At 39.3% G+C, this 26613-nt stretch overlaps 1 protein-coding gene across 1 annotated transcript; it reads right to left on the reverse strand.

Moving 5' to 3' along the window:
• Positions 1-1424: 1424 nt before the first annotated feature.
• LOC139140872 (uncharacterized) lies at positions 1425-25980 on the reverse strand. Its single transcript, XM_070710342.1, has 15 exons — positions 25806-25980; positions 20732-20908; positions 19571-19660; positions 18791-18891; positions 18430-18599; positions 17242-18031; positions 15117-15388; positions 14586-14790; positions 8373-8537; positions 7841-7989; positions 6072-6222; positions 5221-5538; positions 4797-5086; positions 3773-3988; positions 1425-2650 (listed from the first exon to the last, which is right to left on the reverse strand). The coding sequence occupies exons 4-15, from the start codon at positions 18843-18845 to the stop codon at positions 2204-2206; spliced, it is 3228 nt and encodes a 1075-aa protein (XP_070566443.1). The 5' UTR covers positions 18846-18891; positions 19571-19660; positions 20732-20908; positions 25806-25980; the 3' UTR covers positions 1425-2203.
• Positions 25981-26613: the final 633 nt, after the last annotated feature.

Consider the following 26613-nt stretch of genomic DNA (forward strand, 5'->3'; position numbering starts at 1 on the left):
TTTTGTGACATTTTGGGTGAACTTTTTAGACATTGTACCGGCCAAGTGCCTGACAAACGTAACAAAACGATTAACATGTTGGCTATAAACACAGCCAAAATTGCTTTGAAATAAATAGAAAATGTCATTTTTTATAACAGAAGAAGAAAAAGTCTAAATCCCCGATGTAGTGATGTTCTTTTAAGATGTCTGTATAAAAGACTGAATTGTTGACATTTTAATACGTAAAAATGTTTTCCCAACATCACTTTACTTTGGTTCGTGTTATAAATGCGAAAGTCGAGATAATTTTAAACAATCGTATTATAAGATCTTTAGTGCAGGCATAAGAAATTTGAGGATTATGTTGTATTTTGGTATATACTTATGGTGGCCGACAGAAATTAATTATTTTGGACCATCTTGACGATATCTTGTCAACATGAAATTTTAGGAAAAGTCTTGAATTTTTGTAATTTGAAGGCATATTTTGGAATCTGAATCATATTTCTTCCTAGAATTGTCGCACGAAAAGTGGTGGCCCTCCCTCAATGCAGACAAAAATTGTAAAGGCCCTCCTCCCAAATATTTGTATGAAAAAAGTGACCCTACCTAAAATTGCATCCGGCCTCCCTCTCTCTTCATTCTGTTCAGACCCTTCGACGAGTTACATACCAGTACAAACGGCAACCAACTAGGCGTTTTTAGGAAATTGTAATCGGACGTCTTATCACATATAAAAATGTTGTCTAACATATTCAATAAATATAATTTTCGAAGGAAAATAATAACTGTTTCTAACTGCCCTCCCGCCTAGACTCAAAAATCTCCCGTCCCATCCCAATTTATTAGTTTTTCCCTTCTCACCAGTAAAGCTCCCTGTTTTCCCTCTATCCATTGAAAAAATATCACTGCACTCTCCCCTCCATTACATTCCCATTGCCTTTCTTTGCCTCATACTGCTCCCCTCGCGATCGAAAGGTTTCCGATAGCGACATAATCAAATACTACCCAGCCACGTCGTATTCTACCCGTAAGTTATATGATGACCGAGAGAATAAGACTGCCAAATGTTGTTATCTGTGGAGAACAGATGATTTGTTTGTAATAATAATGCTCCTGGAGGGAGCATTACCATGATACGCGATGACAATACGTGCAAACAAACGTATTGAATTAACGACGGGTCTACCGAATGAAGCTAATAACGAACGTCTTACCTAGAGCTATGCCTTTGAGTTTCAGATAAGTTCTTGTTCAGATGCATCGATTGACGATCAATGCAAAATTTTGTAGGAGTAAATTTTCCAAGCATTATCGGAGTCTCTCTCTCTCTCTCTCTCTCTCTCTCTCTCTCTCTCTCTCTCTCTCTCTCTCTCTCTCTCTCTCTCCCTGTCATGAAAAGACCAGATTTCACAATACCTAAAAAGAAGTAAAATCTCGTCTGGTATACAAACTAATTAAATCTTTACTTATTTTCAAGCACTAACGTACAGAAACAGAGCGTGGGTAATAGTCACATAGTAAAAATAGTCATCACAAGTCGCATTGTCATGAACCAGAGAACTTCTTGTTTGGATTACGGGTAAAAGTCAAGAGTCGTTTTCGGTCATTACAGCTACATTCAAAGGTGTAATATACAGAATAAAAAAGGTTTATAAAAAAAATCATTACAAAATTAACGTTTTCTTTAAAGAACTGACAATAGATGCGTATAATTTTATTTACGTGTACAAAAAATAACTTTCAAGACGCATATGAGTGCTGGGTCGGAATTGAACTGTTATACATTGGTTGTCTGATATCCTGATATCCTAGGATTAAGTACCGTGTAGTATATTGCTTGATTTCTTTGTTCCACAATCGCCACTTCCCAAACTTTGCTTAAAAGCTAAGGCTAGAGAGCTGCTATAAATGGATATGCTTTAATTATACTATAAATCATTACTTTTCGCATCATACGGTATTAATTAATAAGAAAACAAAGGATAAAGGTCATATTTCAACACTGATTTACTAATCAGCTGACCAACAAATGTTATTTTCTATGCTTTTTAACATTTAACCACTTTTTATTATTTAGCATAGTGACTGCATATGTCCAGTCGATTTGGTTAGGTAGTCCTACAGACGAATTCAAAGATTCTACTTTTTTGAAAGTCTCAGGAGGAAGTTCCTTATTCTTGTTAAGGCTGGCGTTGGGATTTTACATGTGAGCCGGTTTTCAATGTAGATCAAGACGAATCTGTTTCTCACGCACAAACAGGTAGTCTTTGGCCGATTTCAATCTACCGGAAGTGACATCAAAATAAAAATGCGTCTGCCCTTTCAGAAAGTCAGCCTTGATAATGACATCAAACTCCTTTGAGCACTGGGTCAAGTTCTCGCAGTCACGCCTGCCGTTCACGCGCGCAACTCTCAAGATGACATCAGTCATCGTCTCGTTTCTCATGTCAGCGATTTCAAAGTCATATATGTCCGGAACTTCCCTTTCAGCATTCACAACGGGCTTGTCAAAGGTCACCCTCACTGTTATAGTTTCTTTACCGGCATCCTCTCCGGTGAGAAGTGACGTCGCGTCTGACACATTCGCAGTGTAGGTTGGTTCCATATACACATGATAACGGGAAATTTTTTGACCTCCAAGTGCGTCCTCTTCTTCACTAACGATCTAGTGCATTGATGAAATATTCATGAGAAGTTATCTAGCAACAGTTTGACAAGGAGATACCATACATTAAACTTCAGCATCAAAAAGTTTGTCAGAAAGCAGAATGACTTCGGAAAATTCGGAAAACGACATTGTGTTAAGGTTCCAAGACAAGAATTGTTTTAATCTGACAATTCTCTGGTGGTTAAGAAGCTCAAAACCCCTGTAAATTGTACATTTTCTGAAAGCCTAGACATAGGGGGACATTTTGGTAACAACAGTGTTACCATTGTTTACATAACTATCACGTGACAGGTAATTTGCATAACCTTTCAGAAATCGGTGTTCTCTATGTTTTGTGTCAATTCTTTAAAATATCTGACTCAAACTTTCTCGAATGCAAGCTGTTACAACGCTCTTCAAAAGTGTCTCAGATTTTTTATATCTTGCTTAGTGTTTTTGGAGCACAATTTTAAAGAAATCAACTTGGATTAAATTCACCGCTCTGGAAGTTTTTCTGGCATAAAAATTGTTTTAGAAGATTTAAAAAATTCTGAGACACACTTTGGAAGATCTTTTGGACAGCTTGCACCTACACTAATTTCAGCCTTATATCTCAAAGCATTGAGACAAAACACAGGGAAAACTGATTTTTGAAAGGTTATGCAAATTACCTGTCACGTGATAGTTATGTAAACAATGGTGACAATATGGTAACCAAAATGTTCCCTTATATCTAGGCTTTTTGAAAATATATAATTTACGGGGATTCTGAACTGATTAATCACTAGAGAATTGTTAGCTTGAAAAGGTCAATTTCTTGTCTTGGAACCTTAGGCATTGAACACTCTGCTTATACGGAACTCGTTCTGATTTTTCAATCGGGGAAACTGATTCAACGAAACAGCGGAAACGTTGCGGGAAAAAACTTATTATGGGGAGCTCTCTTGAAAAAAAAATGATTTCTCCCTTAATGTTCAGACCAAAAAATCCACGTGCAGATCCAAGATGGTAACTTCTGCCACATTTGAGTCTCAATTATGTATTAGTATATTGCATTCGTCCTGTAGACAGATCTCGCAATAGTTAAGAAATGAGAAAGTTATGGGGTACCTAAGATTGCACTTTTCCTGAATTACTAACCTGGTCGGATAGTTTCAATGTGAGAATATCCCCGTCCTTTAAGGTGTCCTGGAAATATATGCCCAAGCGATACTCTGTCAAGTCCCTCCCCTGGAAGAGAAATCGCTGTCTTGACGGATTCATGATGGTTGAGTTACCTCTCTTCAATTCAACCTGAAAGTCACTGCTGATGATGTTATGGCCATCATACCCAGGTAATAACGTAACACTTGATACCTGAAACATTATAAAGGATATAAGGTGGTTTAAAGTCGTAATAACCAGTACTGATTCCCTTATATTTTAATAAAGTATATCTTCAAAGTTCACCATCGGAATCATCGTCGATGGATGACACAGAGTCAGTTGATGGTTGGCCTTTATCAGTTATTAGGAAACGGCTGACGTAGTTTAAAAGTGAGACGGGTTGTTGGCCTTCACATTTCATAGGTACAAATAACCGCCTACAAAAACGTGAGCAACAAATTGACCGCTCTGAAGCCAACTAGATCGTACCACGAAAACCGTGCCTTTGTAATACCTTGTAAAATTTCTTTGTACTCATCTAAATTATTTCACTCAGTTCAAGATACGAAAAGGAATGGTAAGAATTTGGCCACCAGGCAGCTGTATGTGATTGCATATTCTGATAGGCTGCAGTTAGAGCTCCGACTACCTCTCGGCACAAGCGATCTTCCTCAAAATACATCAGTCCGGTGCCAACAGCGGACAGGAAACGACTATTTTACACCAAGAAATCCATGGTTTTAAGAGTCCAAAAAAGTGAATCAAGTTGACGTTCCTGAAGGTCTTACACCAATGATAGACTGCTTACTGTATACGAAGGGACTCGATGTATACTTTCCAAGTACTTTCTGTATATCCATAACCTTATCTTAAAAATGTTCTGCAAATACAAATGCTTTCCTAAATTATAGGAAAAATAGAAAAAAGTGGATTCTTACATGAAAATCAGAGCGATAAGAGGCAGTTTGTTTACCCGTAGGCATGGATAAAACTTTTGAAAATAAACACGCATGCATACCTCGTCAACAACAGTTCCAGGTATTGCATTTTTCCGTCTCACTGGCCTTGTCAAGAACACATCAGCTTCCACACCCATTCTGTCTTCCTGAACTCGGTATTCCACCCTATCTAATCCAGATAGTGTCGGCACATCGAATTCCGGTATCATACTCTTGACTTCGGCGCGACTGATGTTCCATGTGAATGTGTTGTGCTCACAGTCACCCAGAAGTTCATTCCTGACAAGTAATTTCTGCTCCTTCGTGCACACTTGGAAAGGCCATATACCGCTACAGCTTTTCTGAGAGCCTGAAGGTAACAGTAGATGATAAACAAACAAATAATGAAAACATGGAAGATATCTGCTGCACAGTCTCATCGTGAACAAGGAGTAATGGTGGTCTTACATTCAATGGAATAATTGCTAATGAACACACACTTACCTCCAGCCGGGATGGTCAAATAATACGGTAAGTTCTGCATAAGCAGGGTTTCCTGAAATCGATTGGCTTCTTGGAACCTTACAATGTCACCCAACTTAACAGGCATCCCATTAGGCTTATGGTCATTCACGACACGAAATCTTAGGAGGCCCGATTTTTCTTCAGGGTTTTTTGCTTGATATTCATTTGTACCTTCTTCTCGTGTGACGATGCCAGATGCTGCCACCAGACTGAACGGATCGCCATAATGCAGTTCTTCCCTCTCGACGTTCATGATTGCCACGGGTGAGATAATCGTGAACAATTTACTCTGTTCGCCTGACAGAAAAGCGGAGAGAAAGCGCAGCATGTAGTCTCATCGTGCAGGTTTCTCCGCAGTATTGAGCAAATTCTGAACAGATAACTTTATAAGGAATATTATTTTTGCGACTTTAACATAAACCAGATGGTAAAAATATCACCTATTTAACTGGCTTCATAAAAATTTCACAAAGCAGATAAACTGAGGAAAGAGTTTTTCTAACTGTCTTATGTACTCTGTCTCTTGTAATTAATATTTCACTACTTGCACTGTAAAGCTGCATATTGGGTTGGTGGCCTTTCAGAGCAATACAGATATAATATAAAAATTCCGACAAAGTTTGATGTGTTACCTAGGAACATTCTGTCATGAGTTCCTATGCTTTGCACTAAGAAAAATCTCTTATCATGTCGTCCACTTTATGGATGTTGCAACTTCTTAAGGTGTTCAGAACATGCTCATACATTGCGCCGAGGCAAGCCAACTTGGCTTCCCTTTGATATTCTAAGATTCAAATGACGACCCTAAAATTCGTTTAGTATGTACTTACTATTAATGACACGGAAGTGGGGTCTAAAACTCTTCAGTTGCAGTTCGTCCCAAACATTGCCGAAATATTCCCTGTCACGATCCGTGTAACAGGACCAGTGATACGTGTAGTCGTGCGCTGTCCTCTTCGTAAACTTGAAGAACAAAAATCGCTTCGAGGAACCAATTTAGTGAGAAATGGCGGACAAATTAAAGACATCGTTAGCGGAGAAGGAGAGTTGTTTATTTTCGTAAAAGTCTCGTCTGTCGACAAATTTTCAAAATTGTCAATAAGAAAAAAATTATTCTTGCACTTTGTCATGACAGTACTTGATATCTTTGATATGTGAATTTCTAAGGTCGTTTACGTTTTACAATAGAGATACAAACTATTACTGCTCAAAGGTTTGCTGATATACGATACGGTACACAACTGAAATGTGCATTGTTTCCATCATTTATGTTAAATGACGCATAGAAAAGTGTAGCGATCCTCATCTGTAAGTGCTCCCTAAGCATGCCTTTCGTAAACGTTTAAAAATATACACATTCACTGCATCACAAATGTGAGTGGGCAGGATAGTAGAGGTGTATGAGAATAACTGATTGACTAAGAGTTAAGCTTTGTGAGTGGAGTGTATTTCTTGAACACAGAAACCCTAATATATTATAAGTTCAGTAAAGTATTCTGAGGGAAGACCATTGGTAGCATTTCAGATATACCTTAATGACTTAATTGTTTGAGGAAACTGAATATAATATATAGTGTACAAACTTGCCGCCCTTGACTTATAGAAAGTAGCGCAGCATGAAACAGAGAGTATGTTCATCGAAAGGTAGTCGGCTTTCTGATGAGAAACACATCCCATGTTAAACGGTCAATCATTGAGGCAACATCATTTGATTTTTCTAATGAAATGATATCGATTCATCCTTATGCAGCCTATACATTCATATCAAAAAACTAACTAACTAACTAACTAACTAACTAACTTCATCGAAAACACGAGCTGAATGTCAATGTAAGAATATTAGGTATCTGTCATTATTTAGAGCCTGGGCTCGGAGGAATTTCATTTGAAACTCTAAAGTTTAAGTACCCCTGCCAACCATGATGAATTTGAGTAACCCCTCTCTAACACAGAAATTTTGACTGACCCCCAACTTAGAAAAGTTAAATCAATTTTACATCAATTGTAAATCAATTTACAAAAATACAGCAGTGGTAAAGACCTTGCAAAAACATGTGTACCCTGCTAGATTATCATCGGTTATCTCATGATGGTTGAAAAATTGGAAAACAGCGAAATGAAATTCAAATTCACAACATGTAAATACAAAATCTCGCTCTATAGTATAACCATATAGTATTGTTTAATTTGGATGGGTATCATGACACGGTCTTCACTAGGATATCCGGGCAGAATTTGAAGGTATAGGGGAGAACATGTGAGAGGCTGAGGGAAAAGTGTCAGAAGGGGTGTACCCTCTTGCGTGGAAAATTTTGAGAAATTGATGTGTGCAGTGCTGTAGCCTGATGCAATCTTAGAGGAGTTTTCAATTTGCTTTTTTAATAAGTAAAACTGTTAGAACGTCCCATCAGGCCGTAAATAATGATGACTTCCTTATGATGACTTCCTTATGTCCAAACATCAATTCATGTTTGCTTTATCTGCTTTATTTTTATTGCAAAACATGAGCTTGGACATAGATATTTTTATAGCATTTGCTTTTATTGATCTTCGAAAATGTCGTCTGAAAAATCATGTTTATGTGATTGTCAATACTTACAAAGACAGTCTTTTCATAATACGCCTTATTTTCTTCCCGCTCATACGAAGTGAAGAGCATACAGAATCCGTTGTCAGATGCCGTGTATGTCCCCGCCTGGCATCCATCCATTTGTTTGCAGTAGTCTTCACATTCATCCTTTGATAGACCTATGGGGAGTCAATTAACATACAAAATCTCTACTTATTAACATTCTGTAATAATCCGGTGTATTGGTCGACCAAACGGTATTTACTTACATTGGTTTAATATGCTTTTCATGTTTATTCCTCTCAATGTTAACTATAAATTATGATGTTGGCGATAAAACAGGAGTATATTTTCATGAATAGTGAAGATTTTCTAGGATAATGCGCATTTTCATTTTGACTTTTTGTTAATATAAGTTGATCACACAATATCTCCCAACTTTTGGTTCATTCACAAAGCTGTATTCAATCATACTCATTCTGTTTATGTTGATGATATTTGGAAAGTCAAAATCAAAAGGAAATTGCTTCTGCTAGAGTTTAACTGAAATTGTGGAACGTACCTTCATAATAGACACACTTTGAGGAAATTTCACTGTGAACGTGTTTCATAAATTTCACCCAGTCTTTGCCGAACGGATTGTTTGGCCCACTTGATACCTGCTGGACCCATGTACACAGTTGGTTTGGAAGCGCCATTATAGAAGCTTTTGTAGTCGTTGATGATTCTTATAAACCGAAGAAAATTACATCTTAGTTGACGAAAAATTCCTACGCTAGGACAGCTTACCAGTTTGAACTGGGTCAAAGGTCACGTGTAAGTCCATCAATGCCAGTAAAGGCTACGCCAGTAACGTTAGATACCCTAATTATTGTTGTTATGTCCACCACTATGTGAAACGGCCACTACTATTCTTGCGACACTACGCCAAATCTCTGCTAAGTCTATGTCATGACCATAATGGGTCACTAAAAGTAACATTTTAACATAGCTTTTTTCTATTTTCGAGAAGATACATCTTTTTTGTTTTGTAGACTATCAATCCATGCGATATTACTGCAAGTGTTGAACATGATCCTCATAGTTTCCATTCCTAGCAGAGCAAAAACTCAACTTTAAAAAAATTTACCTGTCTGCATTCTCGGTCAAAACAAGAATATTGAAGTAGGCAATATTGGCGTGCAACTATTGCCCTAGATTTTCCTCACTGGCACGCCTCTCCATCTTCCTAATCCGCATCACTCGAATCTGATGTAAAAATAAAAATTGTTGCCTTGCTTTTTCACAAACTTTGATGAATTCTTCTCACCAAACATCATCTTTGTCTGTAGGTAGTCTTTTATATTTCATCAATCCCATTTCACCTATATTAAGTACACCAATTTCTTTGTATTTGAAGAAGGGGTAAATAACCTACAAAAAATTCGGCTTTGCCATTAGCAGGCCCTAGATTGGCTTGCGAGGTCACTAGTATAACTTTCTTCACTTTTGTGGACTTTCCCATAAAGCTATAGATCATCATCTGTTTAACTTAGTTATCTGAGACTCACAGCCACCGGTGCAGAGCTAAATCTCTTTCTTTTCAATCAAATATGACATCAAATCAATTGTAGCAATCTGTATCATTCAAGGCACGTAAATCACCAGGTCCAAGAAACAATACAAAAAAACAAACAAACAAAAATGCCACTGACAAAATTAATAGTGCAATCTCGAACCACTAGTAAAGTGTCGGTACCAGGTGTCCGTAATCGGTAAGCGTGCCCTGCTGGCAGGCTACACCCGTAAAGATTGAATTAAAGTGACAAAGTAATTGTACGGTAATTCAGCTAGCTACCAAATTACTGTTGTGAGTCAAAGCCATGAATACTGCCTCTCATCATCTAACTAATAGATTTGACATATTTGGATATAAGATCTTCATATCTACCAAAAATCTTTTTTATATTATCTAGCCAACCGTCTTTGTGAAAACCCCTTTCTCACTAGTTTTAAGACTAAAAAGCTGTGTCTCCCTTGAAAGTCTGCATATGAATCACAACCTCTAGAGTATCTCAGGAGTTGTGAAATGGCCACACTATAAGCTGGACAAGACGGAACATCACTGCTTAAGTTGGGAAAATGAATGACTTCAAAATTAAAGTCGTCCCTTTTGTCATACAGCTTAGTTTGCAATTATTTCGTCTAATTTCAATAACCGATCAAGACATTACGCCAAGCTCACACTTTCTGTTGTTTCTTTTATTTCTAATTCATCGTGATAGACGTGATGAAGGTAATTAGAAATACGAGGATTGTTCAAACTAACCAGATCATTGATATATCCATGGGTGTTATTAAAACACTTTGCAATCTTTTAGACCCAGAACCATGAAGAGACTGCATGAACTCAGCTTCATATGAACATAAGAATAAGTCAGCAAGAAGTGGTGCACAGTTTGCCTCCACAGGAATGCCTACAGTTTGCCTGAATGTTATTCCAGCAATCGTGATAAATACGTTGTCAGCTATGAAACTTTGTTTAAGGGATTCTTGTGGATTTAGGAATCCAATATGGTCGAGGATAAACCTTGTCGTCATTCGTCAGCTTGATGCCAAATGAATGATTCTGAAATATGTCCTCTTCAGGTAAGGTTGAGACAGTAGATGGTATACTCTCACCTGAATTATTTTTCAGTTCATTCATCAAACACTGAATGTAGTATTGGTTGCAGACAAAAATTATGTTATTCGAATCCTTGTCTGCAGGTACAACAACATTTCTATTATGCAATGCATCTAGGCATTTACGTACGTTGGAGTCATCAAAGGAAGATGCAGTGTTGATGATAGTGCTTGAAGAACGAAGACGTATATAAATCATTTGCTGTTGCTCACAAAACCTCTACTTACTACGTTATTTTATCCTAAGGTTCTCTTATGCATTTCTCTTTCCTATTTCATCCCATCAATTTCACCTGACATTTTTTTCTAAGAATTGATCTTTTTGTAGATGTTTTATGCACTAAGCACTACATATAAGTAGGTCATACCAACTGCCGCGACCATACCTACAGTGCACATCTCAATACATCAGGAGATTTTGGAATAATAATTGCCTTATTGTGCTGCAATTTAAGGCGTACCCTTCGGGTACTTTATTATAGCATATCAGGTATATTCATCGGAGATATCTTGAAATTCAAAATCTGTTCGCAAAGTGTACTTATCATGCTCATCATGCTGAAATCTGCGATTATTTATATACAAGTAATGACAAAAACTTGATCTTTGACTGTTTTCCCTATGCGAACTCTGTATGAAAAACATGAACTAATATTACATACTACATTAATACAGTCACATATATTACAAAGGAAAAACGTCGACAATTTTTTCCATCATTATTTACGCATCTAATAGAGAAACTGTTTGTCTCTGAGTCAGGTTTTCCCATTAATGTGTTTTTCTGGTATAATGATAACAAAATTAAATCAAGGGTGTTTTGTTATGGCTATCTTTATGGTCTCAAAGAGAAAAGAAACAGTCCTTTCAGCAACTGTGCATTTCAGACATGACTTAAACTTAGACAACTCCCCCCCCCCCCCGGGACTTGTCAGGAAATGTAATTTACCAGCTGATCACCACGTTCCTTTAGGTCTTTCCCACTGGTGAAATATTCTAGTACAATAAATGTCCTTTTTTTGAAATTACTGAAAGTTGCAACACATTGTCAGTCTTTCCACATAAAAAGACGTTTGATTCAAGTTCTGGGGAGGCCGTGGAGCTGTGGTTAGGGTACTAGTTCCAGTTCGAGACCCAGTAAGTCCAGAGTAATGGACTCACTGTTTGAGGGTGGTAATTTCGAGACTCTAACTCAGTGCTGTGCCCTTGAGCAAGGCACTTTACTCCTCATTGCCTCATTGTGTAGTGGGTTATGGGTATTCATCCTGTGATTGAATGATGGATTTATTAACAAAAGTTCCAGTGAATTCATAGATGAACTGTCCTGACCGACTACACTAGATGAACTCGAGCACATCAATGAATGCACCACATACGTTTCAGATGAAAGGTCCTGTTTGTAAACTTCCTCAGGGCCTCCATAGGTTATAACGATCAGCTCTGTCAGTGACCCCATCCCTAGCACAGCACTCTGTGTTGACAAGAAAGCTTCTGCCTGAGGTTAAGCAGTGTTCCTATGAAAAGAAGGGAAAACATTCCCCCTCAGTGAAAAGTCAGGGCATGACCTACCACAAGCATTCAAAACGGTGCTCAAAGTACCCGAATTGTTATTGAACAGGATGTGAATGTCTTCTTTTGAGAGTGACTTCTACAAGTAATGTCTGCATCAAACTCCTCATCAACTCAGAACGAGAACCAGCTCCATCTAGGGTGTTAGGGAAAAGAGAGGCGGTCATTACATATGCAGGTGGAGTCAGGACTTATTCTGAGGTGAACACAAGTCAAAGCAAGAATAACATTAATAGGAAGTTCGGCGTGTTCATTGTCAGCTTTGAGACTAAGGTATTTTATCAAGTCACCAAAAAGGCCAGAACTTACAGATTTGCTGGTGTGAAAACCGTATCTTCATCATAATTCGTCACTGCCAATCCACCTTTCATCTTGTCAGCTGTTTTCATTATGGCCATGAGTGGTGTTGTTTTCAGACCCAGCGGATTTCTGAGAAACTTTACATTGGGGTTCATTTGCGGAAGCATGTTACATAAATCCTGTGTTAACGAATAGCACATATTGAACCTGTGCCACCCCAGCTGCATCCAAGGGTCGGGAAAATATATCTAACAGCTCTGGTAAATTGCAACGAATAATATGAGGTAAAACCAAAAGGGAGTTGCACCATTTCTCGCTATTGTCGTCGTTATGGTGACTGTGTCAACATCTTATATCTCACTCAGGGTTTCTACCAATCTCCGTACAGAGATTGTAGCACCGTGGAAAATTATAACCTAGCTGGGGAGTCTCAGCAGTAGCCGCACTAATCTCTGCCACAGGCGACGGTTTTCACCAACTTTTTGGGTATTGCGCGTTTTCCATGATATACATTTTCTGTCTTTTTTATATATAATACTTCGAACCAATAATAAAATTAGATAAATGAATAGTACAGTAGTTTCAATATCGATCCTCGATTCCGTGAACACTTGCAAAACATAGACCTTGCTCTAGGTTACAGGGATGTAAATTGATGATTCAAAATGTATGCCCCAACGGCTGTCAGCTTTGCAGATGCGATTGCCAAAGTTTTAGCAGATTATTTATTAGTTTTATTAGTGTATTAATGTATTATTTTTACCAGTGTTCGGAAAGTGCGATCTCTAGCTGGATTGCTCCTATCAGTTTACTATTTCTGCTACGTTTATTTAGCCAGTTGGGCGCGCGCAGGACTGAAAGGAGTCCGAGTTTGGAATATTTAAATTTGCCTGCAGCAGAGATTGGTGGGGCGCGCGGTCAACGACTCGGAGACCCTCTAGCTTGGTTCGAATTATCCACGTCGCCCTGCTGCCCCCACTGCGCTTCAATCTCTGTGTGGGAGATTGGGTTTCTACAGGACGTCCATGTTGTCAAACTGGAGCTGGTTTAGGAAAAACATCCTTCAGAATGTTTAAATTGTAATATGTAAATCTTCACTATTGTTCTCGCTAGTCTTCGTGCCCTTATTAACTTTAAATCTGACAGATCATCACACTCTAGATTCAAAGCAACTCGAAGTAATTGCTACTCCTATACAATGATTACTTGGCATTTATATAATGGGAAAGATTTTTCTTGAAGACTTATTATGGTGTGACTCCATAGCAACCTCTCATATTGCAAGCGCAGCTGTGGCACAGCAGTGCAAGCATTGCAGTGGTATTTCACATAGCGATGGACATAACTAGGATCACTAGTATAACTAACTCAACTTGCACTACAGTGCAGTTGTACTTGACATTTGACCTATTGAAAAGTGGTTCATTGTGGCCGGAAATGGTTCCAAAAAAGTTTGTTATCCCAGAGTACGAATTTTCCTCCCCTAATCTTCGATATTGAAATACTTATACCAAGGAAACGTCAATAACACACAAATAAAAGTAATAATCATGAATCAAATCTGATTGCTATCAAAACAAAGGTTTTAAGCTGCAACATTTTGGCCACGGTAGTAAAGTGGGAGGTAACTATCGAGAGCACTAATCTCACGGTATTTGTGACCTGAACTAGGCGTTATACTGTTCGTCTCTACTCAGGGCTTCTTTATATGGATCTAAAGTACAGCAAGAAATATACTTCATACTGAAAAAAAAGTAACGCAAGTTTCTGACTGTTGCCTAGAAAGTTCTTAGAAATTAAAAACAGCAACATTTGGAAAAGTTAATTGGCGTGGTTTAAGTAAGACTAATGCATCTCACCCACTTAGGTTCATTAGGTTTACAGTTGAAAAATAAATTGGTATTTACCGCAGGATACGAAAATAATTTACTCTAGCCTAAGAACTTCGTATTGCATGTTGGAGCCCCAAGTGTAGAGGTTAGGAACTAGAAAATTCCAATGTAACATTGCCGTAGATAGCCATCTTTGGTAACCCGTGATCATTTTTCTTAGATTGTGACATTTGCTTAAGAAAGTTTTTTGTCAAGCCTGTACAAGGAAACGTGCTGAAATGCTTTGCCATATAAAAACACATGCATGCTCAAGCCCCATTTTAGTTTCAAAGAACTCTCTCGGCCATATTAGGTCTAATTATCCAGACCATAACTTTAAAAACACAATAAATTGGCAACAGGCAGTTTACCTTTGAAATCGCTAGCCACTGCATGAATTCCCTCGTTACTGTCTTTTAGGAAATACATTTTCCCTTCACAGCTGTTCATAGTGATATGCACAATATCTCCAAAATGCACGCTATTGCCATTCGCATCTCTGGTACGTTTACTAAAGTCCGAGCAGCGGGCGTCTGGAATGCGATTGCAGTAACCTTGATACCTGGCACGAAGTACCTAAAATAAAATACGCTTAATGGTGAACATGAATTTGAGGGCAAACGTTCACCACTAAGTACCAAATATTTCAATTTTTAAGATATTGCACAATAAGACTCTATGCTTTACCTTACCTAAGCATGACATTAAGTCCTGTAAAGAGGGGAACCACTACAGGTCCAAAATGGGCTACCTGATGTTTCTCGAAATGAAGTAAATTAGGAAAATAATAACAAATTGGTAATAAAAGCAAAATATAAGCGGAAGTCTACAGAATACTGCAGCTGTAAAATTAAAATTGTGGTATCATTCAACATTACGACCATAAAGCTGGGGCATCTCACCGACTGCTTTGTTTCAATTTTCTTGTCGTTTGGGAAGTTTTCCTGTGTAAGGAGGTCCACGACAGCTCCCAAGGTGTACTGTATTGGGACAGGATTGTCAAAGACAGTGCTAGCCCATTCCTTCATCGAGTCACTATTGCCTTCTGAAATTTGGCCGACACCAGCTTCTCCTCCGAGGAAAAACTCAACGCTAGATTGGTCTGATTGAGATAAAGATTGTCGCATGGAGTTCGCAATTTTAGAGCTCATACCCGAACTAAAACTGGCTATTCCTGAAAGGAAAAGAAATCATATTCATATATATGATGCAAAAGAATGAACAAATTTCAGAACAATTTTAATGTCTAGGGACTAGTCTCATGCAAATCTAACTCGGAAAACAAAATAACAAAAGAAAATCACTCCATTATTTTGACAAATGAGTAGAGGGATAAGACTGACCAAAGAATAGGGCTAGGACACCCAAGCTCCTACTGTGAAACCTCTTACCAGTTTATCTATTTCTGATACTTAGAAGTTATTTCAAAAACAATAGGATGCAAGATTTGGTCCGAGATGTGGACATTCATTGTTTTATATGTACGGTGTCGAGGGCCAGTTGTGTTGAATGCCCTTGTCTTGAATGGCTGATCACATGCCCGCCATTTAATCAAGGGTAGCTGATCATGTGAAACTGATTCTAGTTGAGGGTTATGCCTCAGTCAGGGTAAACGGGGGTACACAACAGGTTCAAAAATGTGCAACTGCGTCAACTGTGTCAGGCCATTTCATCCACAGGGGCTATGTTAGTGATGACACAGCTCTATTTACTTTGCACGCCTATGGCACATCTACTAGGTTACATTTTAATTTACCGTCATAAAAACTTATTTTCCATTAATGTAGATGGCAAGCAGTAGCTTGATGGACAAGGAATAGCGTTGAAACTAGAGCTTGGTGACCTTCAAATAAGATGATTAAACTAGAGTTTGATTACCTCGAAATAAGATGACTACAGATACTACGAAAATTATGGAGGTTGCTTATGTGAACAAGATTAGTAGAACTACACCTTAAGCAGCAGAGGTGCCAGCACAGGCACAACCAGCCAGACACTATTTTTCGTAGTTTCATTATTATATTTTTCAACTTTTGTTCAATTACCTTACTAAAGAAGGAATCAAGATCTGATGGGTCAAAATGTGACTGGGAAGAGATTGCCAGAGTACAATCGCCAAGAAAAATTGCAGAAGCTGCCGCAAACGTAGCAGTCACAGACTCTGTCAGGGACAGAACAGGTATAGACTTGTCTGATAAATGGTACGATAATAGTTATATAATTCTCAGTGTTACAGTCATTGGTTTAACCATTCTTGCTTTATATTTCTTTACGTGCCAGGTTTGCCCTCTAGGTCCACTCCCATCATCATCAGCATCAACAACGTCAGCACAAGCAAAGACTAAGTTAGCAGGCTCATGCAATTTATAATAATGTGGGATAAGTCGGATTAATCTTTTCTTTTCAGAATAATATAGCATGATGGTGGACTCAAACAACGATAGCAAACATGTTTTATGACCGAGCGTTCTTAGCTCGATTGACTGTTGTTTATGCCATGGCATTACAAACAATACTCAAGACAGGGTTTAGAAAACCATCTCTAAACAGATGTTTCAAACTAGCAGTTGCATGACTGAAGCCGTTTCTGTCAAAAAGTTTTCTCAGGCAGAAAAATATTACTCTGAAAAACATTTATGGTTGTCGAATATATTAATATATACAACAGCAATAGGTATGACGGTAATATGTAGAGATACATAAAGCAACTGAAGTGCACCTGCTGGTGTAACCCTTATGGAAGTGACATAGCCCTTGGTGCAAGCTGAGTTGCGGTGTAACTGCATAGCCCCTGCAGGTGGGGCAGCCTGACGGAGCTGATGTAGGAATTAGGTTTTAGAAGCTTTGCTACCCCAGCCCTATCTCTGAACTCAAATGTAAATGACAAGGAATAAATCTTTAAGTTTCTCATGGTGTAATTGTTTAACGTAAGATTGATGATAATCTTCCACACTTAGTGTGCGATGATCAGTTTCAGAAAGAAAGCAGCGCCAGAAAACATCGAAATGGTTACTAATTCTTCCATACCCTCGACTCCAGCTGAAACTGAAAAAGAAAAGCCAAATTCATTGTCTTGCATTTTTTCCATAGCTTCTCCTGTCATCTGATATCTTTGTGTTGCTTTCCCTCCCATTAGAACCCTGGTTGCATAGTGCGTTCCGAAACCAGCGATGAAATCGTCATAGAAACCACAGTCTGCATGACATCTCACGCTGTAGGTGCAACATGCGATCGCTGGTAAATTTCTCACGGCATCCCTGAACTCGTTGCTGATGTCTGTGTTGAAGGGTGTCAGGCGAGCGTCATAGACGATGACTCTGCCAGTTACATCAACGTACACGTTTTCCATGTTAACTGTCGACTGTGTCATGGTATGATACGAGGTACTGGCGCTGAAACCTCCACTAAAAATGTCGATACCTACGCTGGCTCCCACGCTAACATCGAAGTCGAGGGAGTTTCTGTAACTTCTCTCAGACGTGATGATTGTCGTCCTCGAGCTGAAGTGACTTCCCATCTCACGGATGACGTCAGCCTGGTCTGGCATCAGAAACAGTCTGTCTGACGAGAGTCTGACCTTGTTATATGTTAATCCTATCACAGCTTGGCGAAATCCGGGATCTACGGAACCATCGTCGTTCCTCGGGTTACCATAAAAGATGTCGTATCCTCGTCCGAGGTACCCGATATTTGGAAAAGAAGTCTTGCCGTCGGCTGGCACTTCGATCGTGTTTTTCGCAAGTGATTGGCGCGCCTTTGCTTCAAGGAGCTCTGCCTTGGCCACTTGCTCAGGTACTGATAGGTTTGCCCGGATTCTCTGGTAGGGAAAAGGGGAAAAATGTGTCGAAAAATTTGACAACAGCATTTTGTTGTCGCAAATCCATCGCTGCACTAGCTTATGGAAAATTGATTCATGACAACAATATGTTGACTCTGCTCCTGTTCGTTGAATGCACCCGTAAATTAGATCATAGAATGTTTGGTCAGGATACAAACATGGAAAGTCGTTAGCCTCCAAAGATTTGATCCTTTTTGCTGTTGAAAGAGCATATACATGTTTACAAAGAGGCCAGTTCTGTCTCATTTTCCGGCCGTATGAATAGTTTTGAACAAGTTGCAAAGCCAGAAAAATGGACGTTCATTTGTATTTTAAAGGCAAACAAGATGCTACTCGTACAGGATAGCGGTCTTGAATGATTTGGACAAGTATGTTACCTGGAGGTTAAATCCGAGTTCCTTTTCAGCAATGTCGTGTTTTGCACCAATAAAATCTGCTTCAGCCTGTACGCTCGGTAGAGTGAGGTTTATCTGCCGGTGAATCAGAGACCGCTCACTGTATATCTGGTCTTGACGGAGCAGTTGAAGAGACTGCCAGACGTTACAATCTGTGAAAAGACAGTATCATAAATTTCCCATTGCAGCAGGAACTTGGTGGTAAGCATGTTAAAACCAAAATACCAAGTTATATTGGAATAGTTTACAAATCCATACTTGTTTCAAGCATCTGATGCGCACATACTCTGCACCATGCGTACAAATGTCAATCAAAAAACTAGCAAGTGCCTCATAGCCTCACCCGAATAGTCTTGACACTTTTCTGTCGCCAATGGCTTCTCAGATGGTGGACACATGCTTTCGCTAACATACGAGCCATTACTAGCAATACAGTAAGTGGACCTGGGTAGGAACACACGAACATTACAACAAGGAAAATTAATCAACAAATGCATAAAGTGCTCGTGTCGACCTCTGGCAGTTTCGATATGTTTCTTAGAAAGGAAATAATAGGTAAAGTACGGGGCGACTTCTACATACATTGAATGATCCAATCCAGGGACCTCAGAGGCAACAAGCAGAGCTGCTTGCAAAAATTTGAAAGCAGTTTTCAAGCACTTTCTTGGCAGGCGGTTTAGCGATTTCTCAGATTACTGATAGTTCTTTTCCTTGCTGGACCATTGTGCAACTTCATCCCATAATACCATGGCATCTCCAGCAAGTATTTAACTATTGGTTGAACATTTACCCTTTGGAAAAATATCAGCACAACATGCATGTGCCTCTGGCATAGATTACCATCAAATAAAATGTGATGACTGCAACGAAATATAGTGCACCTCAGACACCCAAATTTTAGTTGCTTTGGCTTTCAACGGTGAATGCGACCAAGGAAAGAGACCTGTAGCTATTTTCTGTGAAAATTAAAGTTACCCATGGTGAAATAAAAATAGTGCAAGCATTTCCATAGAAACAGACAGTGACAACTTGCAGTAACTTTCATGATACACTAAGTATAAAACCATCTTAATAATATCACGAGATAACGAGACTAGCTGTGTAAAGAGAGAAGCATCCCTACCTTGAAAGGATGCCATCACCACAATGATCAGAGCAACCACTCCATCCTGAAGTACGCCAGCTATAACTACATTCAGTAAAATCAGAACATCTGAAAAATACAATAGCAGCGAAATAATGATAACATTTGCAGAAATAGCTCATGAATATTTGGTTAAAGAAAAGTGCTAACTAGGCTTCAAAATATCATGTGGCAATTTATTTTTCCCCGCGTCTTATATTAAGGTAGTACGCGCCTCAAAAGTAAAAGACTTAAACTTTCGCTCAAATTTTCCTCAAGGAATCTTTAAGCCATTGACTTTCAAAATCAAGAAAAAAATCGGGGATTACCGTGCAAATTTCGATACTAGAGAAAAAATAACTCAGATTTACTAATATTTGAAATTCAAAAGGCCGCCATCCCCATGTTATCTCTATGGAGAAAAAGAAAATTTCATATCTTCAAAAAACTAAGACAGTTAAAGTTTGTCTTACTCAAAGAGCTCCAAAATGAACCCCCACAAGAGGTGGGTCAGAGAAGAATAGAAAAAGTTTGAGAGTCCAAATATCTGATCCCGAGGCGCATTCTACCTTAAATCTCAACTAAATAACTGTTGATCAAAGGCCAGTGTCAGAAGAAAACAAGGTATAGACTGATAAACAACCGCTCAGGCCTGCAAGTGCCTAGAGATGAACGAAGATTCAACCTTCCAGTCAATTAATACAATCGTGTTAGTCAGCAAAGGTGTCTTGTTAACTGTCAGACCACAGGGGCTAGTGAATGGCCATTTAAAGGATAATAAAGAATGGTACTATTAGGCCTATATCTAGTTTTGCGTACAAGCAGTTTGCAGTGTGCCCTCGATTGATGAAATTGTGGCATGCTATACAATAGCCTTATGGCAAGTAGAGAGGTCAACACAGAAATCATACACGAAAAGTTCACAAAGAAAGGGCACACTGCATACCATTTACAAAATTGACACTGAACTGTCATGACTCATAGAGTGAGGATACATAGGGCGAGAGAAGACAACAAGGGAAACAGGTTCGTACATTGGACTAGGTTAAGATAGCATTAGTCTTTGTCATCGTTTAATTTGCCATCCATAAGCCCCTGTGGTCAGACAGGTATCTATACACACATTCAGACATACTGCTGGCTAGTACAAGTATAACCTACGGGAAATTCTTGACCTCGCTTTCATCGGGTTTATCGTAGCTGCAGTAATACTCAGGAACACTCCTTTCGGTCTCCTTGTTTTCACACAACAACTTAGCAGGCACCGTTCCCCTCCCGCACTTGTTTGCACCAGCACACGATGACCCTGCTCGAGGACGATACTTCCACTGGTAGCAGCTATGTAAATTGACGCCAGGAGAGAGAGAGAGAGAGAGAGAGAGAGAGAGAGAGAGAGAGAGAGAGAGAGAGTGGGAGGGAGGGAGGGGGATGGGATGGGGTAATATTCATCAATATAAATAATTCGACATTTCTTTTCTCCAAGGCATGATATTACAGCAAAGAGCTCCATTAATAATACTATCATTGTAATTTTGAATGTTGCTAAAGTGACAAAAATGAGCCATATACTCTGGCAATTCAGTTGAACGGCCCAGATTTGCACATTATTCGACGTATTCGATAAAAAGACCCTACTTGAATGTTCAATTTCTTACTTGGTCGCATAAGCCATTGACATTGTAGAAACTAAACAGAAAATTTTCGATATAATGGCATAGCTTTGTGATCACAAAATGTGATCATCATGAAATATGTTTAAGTTGAACTCTGTTCTATATGCTCTATGCAGAAACAAGCATTGACACTGTTAATCCTCATTTGACAGCACCCTCAGGATTTCAGATTGCCTGGTCCATTATCCCTGCAAGGCAGCATTGCAGAAAATTGGCGGCAATTCAGACAAGATTTTAAAATTTTACTGTCCGCACAGGAAGCTAATATCAAACCAGATGCAGCGATGATAGCCAGATTGTTGAACATAATAGGACCAGATGCACAAGAACGATATAACCAGTTTACGTGGGGAGAAGATGAAGACAACTAAGTACGAAGTTGTGCTTAGCAAGTTCGATACTCATTGCCAAGGTAAGAAGATAATAGTATTAAACCGATACAAATTCTGGAGTGTTGATTGGAAAGAAGGAATTGAGTTCATTGATTATTTCACAACACTACAGAAACTGGCGGCACAGTGTGAATTCTCAAAGAAAGACAACATGATACGTAATAAAATAATATTCTTTCTGAATGATAATGAGCTGAAAGAGAATCTCCTGAGTATTGATGACACAACATTAGACAACGTGCGTTACAAATGCATCGCAGCAGAGACTACCAGCAAAGAAGTGAAACAAATTGTAACAGGTACAGCTGAGGACAAAAAATATTGATGTTATCAGAAGACATGGTAAAAAGATTGCAAGGGGAGGTCCTCAATAAAAACCCATGAAGAACAGCAACCCAAAACACTAGTGTGGTAACTGTGGTACCAGACACCCACAAAAGAAATGTCCTGCCTATGGGAAGGAATGCCATTCATGCCAAAAGAAAAACCACTATGCCAAAATGTGTAGGCGTGGAACTCAATAAAAGGCTCTACATACAACACATTACGACTCATCCAGTCAAGACAGTGTCTATGAGATGGGCGGCGTTCTCACAGTAAGCAACATAGAAAAGACCAGACAAGCCTGGTTTGAAGCAGTCGATGTCGCAGATACGCAATTCAACTTTAAGGTAAACACCAGTGCTGAAACCAATCTGATTTTGTATAAAGCATGGAAGAAAGTTGCCAGCCGACCAAAGCTGACAAAATCCAAGGTCACACTGCAAACACTCGATGGAGGCAAGTTAAACACTATGGCAGTGTACGGATCACATTCAAGGTCAAGGACATGCAATCTGGAGCAGAGATCCTTGTCACCAAGCAACGAAATGGCCCATTACTTGGTCTACATACAGCTACAGGCTTAGGTTTGGCTCACTGAGGTTAAACCTCAAGCCTACTCGTCAACCAGATCTTGTCGGGAGATTACAAAACAATCACCAAGGAACAAATAAAACGTGATTACAGATAGGTTTTCGATGGAAAACTTGGTAAATATCCTAGACAGTACAAAATCAGACTAACTGATGATGCTGAACCAAAATGCTCAAGGCGAATACCTCACAAAATGAAAGGTCAACTAGAGAAAAAGCTAGCAGAGATGAAAGGGTAAGATGTTGACCACCCCCCAGACTGGGTAAACAGTATGGCGTGTACAGAAAAGAAGAATCGTAGCTTAAGACTGTGTCTGGATCCCAGACAATTGAGCAAATACATAAAACGCGAGCATTATATAATACAAACCTTCCAAGAAATAATTGCCAAGCTTGGCAAGCAAAGTTTTTCACTATTTTCGATCAGTCATAGGCCTTCTGGCAGGTTCATCTCGATGAAGATTCGAGAGATTTGACCACGTTTCAGACACCCTATGGCAGATACCGATTCAAGAGAATGCCCTTCGATATTTCCAGTGCAACTGAAGTCCTGCAGAAACAAAGGTTTCCAGGTATTCGATAACATCGAAAATGTCGACATAATTGCTGATGACACACTAATAGTGACAGAAACGGAGGAAGAACATGATGTTGCACTCATCAAAGTACTAGGGCGAGCTCAGGAAAATGGTATGAAGTTCAACGCTGGAAAGATACAGTTCAATAAGAATGAAGTGGTGTACCATGGCATGACAATATCTGCAAGTGGAATACAAGCTGATCAAAGTAAGATCAGAGCCATAGAAGATATGCCTGAACCACAAAACAAACAAGAGCTGCAGCGATTCCTGGGTATGATCAATTACCTGTCAACCTTCACCCAAAAAAAGCTCAGCTGACAGAGTCACTATGACAGCTTGTAAAAGAATGGAGTGCCATGGCTATGGGGAAAACAACAAGAGAAAGCAGTAGCAAGGATAAAGAAAATCCTCAGTTCCCACGTAGTGCTGAAATTCTATGATGAACACAAGCTCCTTACGATTCAAGCAGATGCAAGCCAGAGTGGTATGGGAGCATGCCTTCTTCAAGATGGCCGACCAATTTCATACACGTCTAGACCACTCACTGAAATGAAGCAGCGCTATGCACAGATTGAAAAAGAGCTGCTTGCAATTGTCTTTGCGACGACAAAGTTTCATCACTACATTTACGGCACAGTACACTCTGATCATCGACCCCCTGAGGCAATCCAGAAGAAAGAACTACACAAAGTCTCTCCCAGATTGCAACTTATGCTGCTGAAATTGTTGAGATATAAACTCAACATCACATATAAACCAGGAAATCAGATGCACATTGCTGACACATTAAGCAGAGCGTACATCATTGATAAGCCACAACAGGGTGAATCACTAGACATGCATGTGCATTCAGTGATGACATTCTAACCAGCTTCTCCAAACATTGACGAGTATAAAGCAACAACCATGCAAGACAAGACATCAAAGCTCCATACTATGATCTAAGAGATGATATATGAAGATGATGTACTTTTCCTGTCAAACCGATTGATCATTCCAGAAGGAGAGTGTCAATTTGCACTAGAGAGACTGCATGCTGGGCACCAAGGAATAGAGAAATCAAAGAGTTTGGCGAGAGAGATAATGTACTGGCCAAGAATAAGCAAGGACATTGAAGACGCCATATCCAGTTACAAAGTCTGTCAGAAATTTCAGCGCAGAAACAAAGGAGAACCCATTCAACAGCATGACGTCCTGATGGACCATGGCAGAAACTAGGTGCAGACATCTTCACATTTGCTGGAAAGGACTATGTTATCCTGGTCGATTACTTTTCCAAGTATCCAGAAATAGCTAGGCTCTAAAGAAAAACAGCCAGTTCAGTAATACAAGCAATGAAGATCATCTTTGCTCGCCATGGAATTCTAGAAACCATCATAGCTGACAACATACCATTTGGAGCAGTGGAATTCAGAGAATTCTCAAAACGGTGGCGATTCCAACTGATCATTTCCAGTCCCACATACCCACAGAGTAATGATGAAGCTGAGAAGTACGTTGGCACTGTGAAAATGATGCTTCGCAAATGTCGAAAAGATTCCACTGACCTAAATCTAGCTCTACTACGCTATAGGAACACACCTTTAAATGGATTATCATATAGTCCGGCACAGATGTTATTCAGCTCCAGACTCAGAGATGACATACTTGTGATGCAAATCCTCCTCAAGCCCATACTGACATCAGACTCCAATCAACAGTTGATGGAAAGACAGGAGAACCAAGCCAGATACTACAATAGGGGTAAGATACAGTGTAAGATAGACAGACCTCACTTCAAAGAAGGAGAATCAGTACATGTCAAAATGGACCCAGATGACAGAGAGTGGATAACAGCTGTTGTCAACAAGAGATATTCTACACCCAGAAGCTATGTAGTCACAACCAGCAAAGGGCGAGTGATGCGTCGCAACAAGCAGATGCTCAACAAAGCTGCTCAGAAGACAACAATCAGTCCAATTATCCAAACATCAAATCTGCTCTCTCAGAATCAGCTGATACATCAGCAAAATACACAGAACAACCAGCTGAGAGAGCCACCAACCAACGCTCTCAATCCAGCAGAGGGTTGCGATCATCGCAGTGGAACAGCAAGCCAACAGCATGGCACAAAGACTACATTGTGACGACCAGCAGCATTCAGAGGAAGCCTGCTGGAAGAAGGAGTGTGACGAAATATGTTTAAGTTGAACTCTGTACTATATGCTCTATGCAGAAACAAGCATTGACACTGTTAATCCTCATTGGGCAGCGCCCTCAGTCGGACATTACCGATTGTTCTTTTGTTATGTATTACGTTGTTCATACGTTGCAGTTCAGTCAAGATGGATTAAAAAAGTAAGCAACGTCATTCACGTGTTGTCTGTGTATTTACTCGACCATCATACAAAACATACAAGCTATGCTGTTGAAAAGAAATGCTGTATTTGGCTGCATTGATGACCAATAGTATTCATTCAAACTGTATTCGAAGAGGCATCATAAAAGGTTATAGCTTCGGTGCATTCAACATACAGTACTGCTAAATTTTATCAAAAGATTTATGATTTGAATCAGGCTATTGTGTAAAAGATCAACTCGTATGAAACAGTACCAATGCTTGTATACACTCGTATTGTACGGTGAAAGTTGCGGCGTGATAATTGGGCGGTCAACAAGTCTATTTCTTAACATACCTTGCGATATAGTGATACACGCACGACTGGTTTGTGTGAGGGCGCAGTTTGTACTTGCAAAACTTTTCGTCAGTTGGTAAATTGTTCAATGCAGCGACACACTGTAGTTCTCGTGTTTGTATTCCTCCGAGGCATCCATTTTGTTCACAGCTGCTCCACGGCCCTACTAACCACTTGAATACTGCATTAAATTGTAAAATAGGAGCAGTTTACTTCGCAATCAGTCACAATCTTAGGCTACACACTGAAAATGGGGTTACAATCCATCTTTTTGTCGATATGGGCGTTCATAAAAACGGTATGTTGGAAAGAAAAATAGTTTGTATAATTTTATTGCGTTGCTTCATTTATACGCTTTGATTATTTATTCTTATGTAGACTGTACGCCAAACTAATAAAGCTTTGGAACTTTGCACACAATCATTGATTCCGCCAAACTGTAAATTAAATATTGACCGTTTCACACGGCCTTTAGCATTTCAAACTGTCAAGAACCCTAGTGGCACAGCTGGGAAGCGAAAACACTTTATCTTTCTAAATGATTTCATGATATATAACGATGTTTAGTAAAGGCTCTACAAAGTACAGTGTAACTTATCCGAGTTTAAGATGTTGACCTATCTCTGTCAAGAAAGCGAACGAGGTTACACGAGCTCAGCTTATCACTTTCCAAAACATTAAAACATCAAATCGCAAATAACCGTACTGCATATCATGACGCTCCCTATATCTCCATTTTCTTTTGACGAGTTTACTCTGCCTTGGTTGAATAAGTACAGATTTGACCTACAGTCGATTATTTACTACA

Source organism: Ptychodera flava, chromosome 9 (assembly GCF_041260155.1).
Source record: "Ptychodera flava strain L36383 chromosome 9, AS_Pfla_20210202, whole genome shotgun sequence".
NCBI lineage: Eukaryota > Metazoa > Hemichordata > Enteropneusta > Ptychoderidae > Ptychodera > Ptychodera flava.

Bases quoted from the DNA above. Each gene is read 5' to 3' on its own strand.
- LOC139140872 (XM_070710342.1), bottom strand. From the start codon at position 18,845: ATGTGTCCACCATCTGAGAAGCCATTGGCGACAGAAAAGTGTCAAGAC. The intron at 8,538-14,585 runs GTAAACTGCCTG...TCGGTTTATAAG, and splicing joins AGTGGCTAGCGATTTCAAAG to AATCATCAACGACTACAAAA. The intron at 2,651-3,772 runs GTTAGTAATTCA...TCAATGCACTAG, and splicing joins CATTGAAACTATCCGACCAG to ATCGTTAGTGAAGAAGAGGA.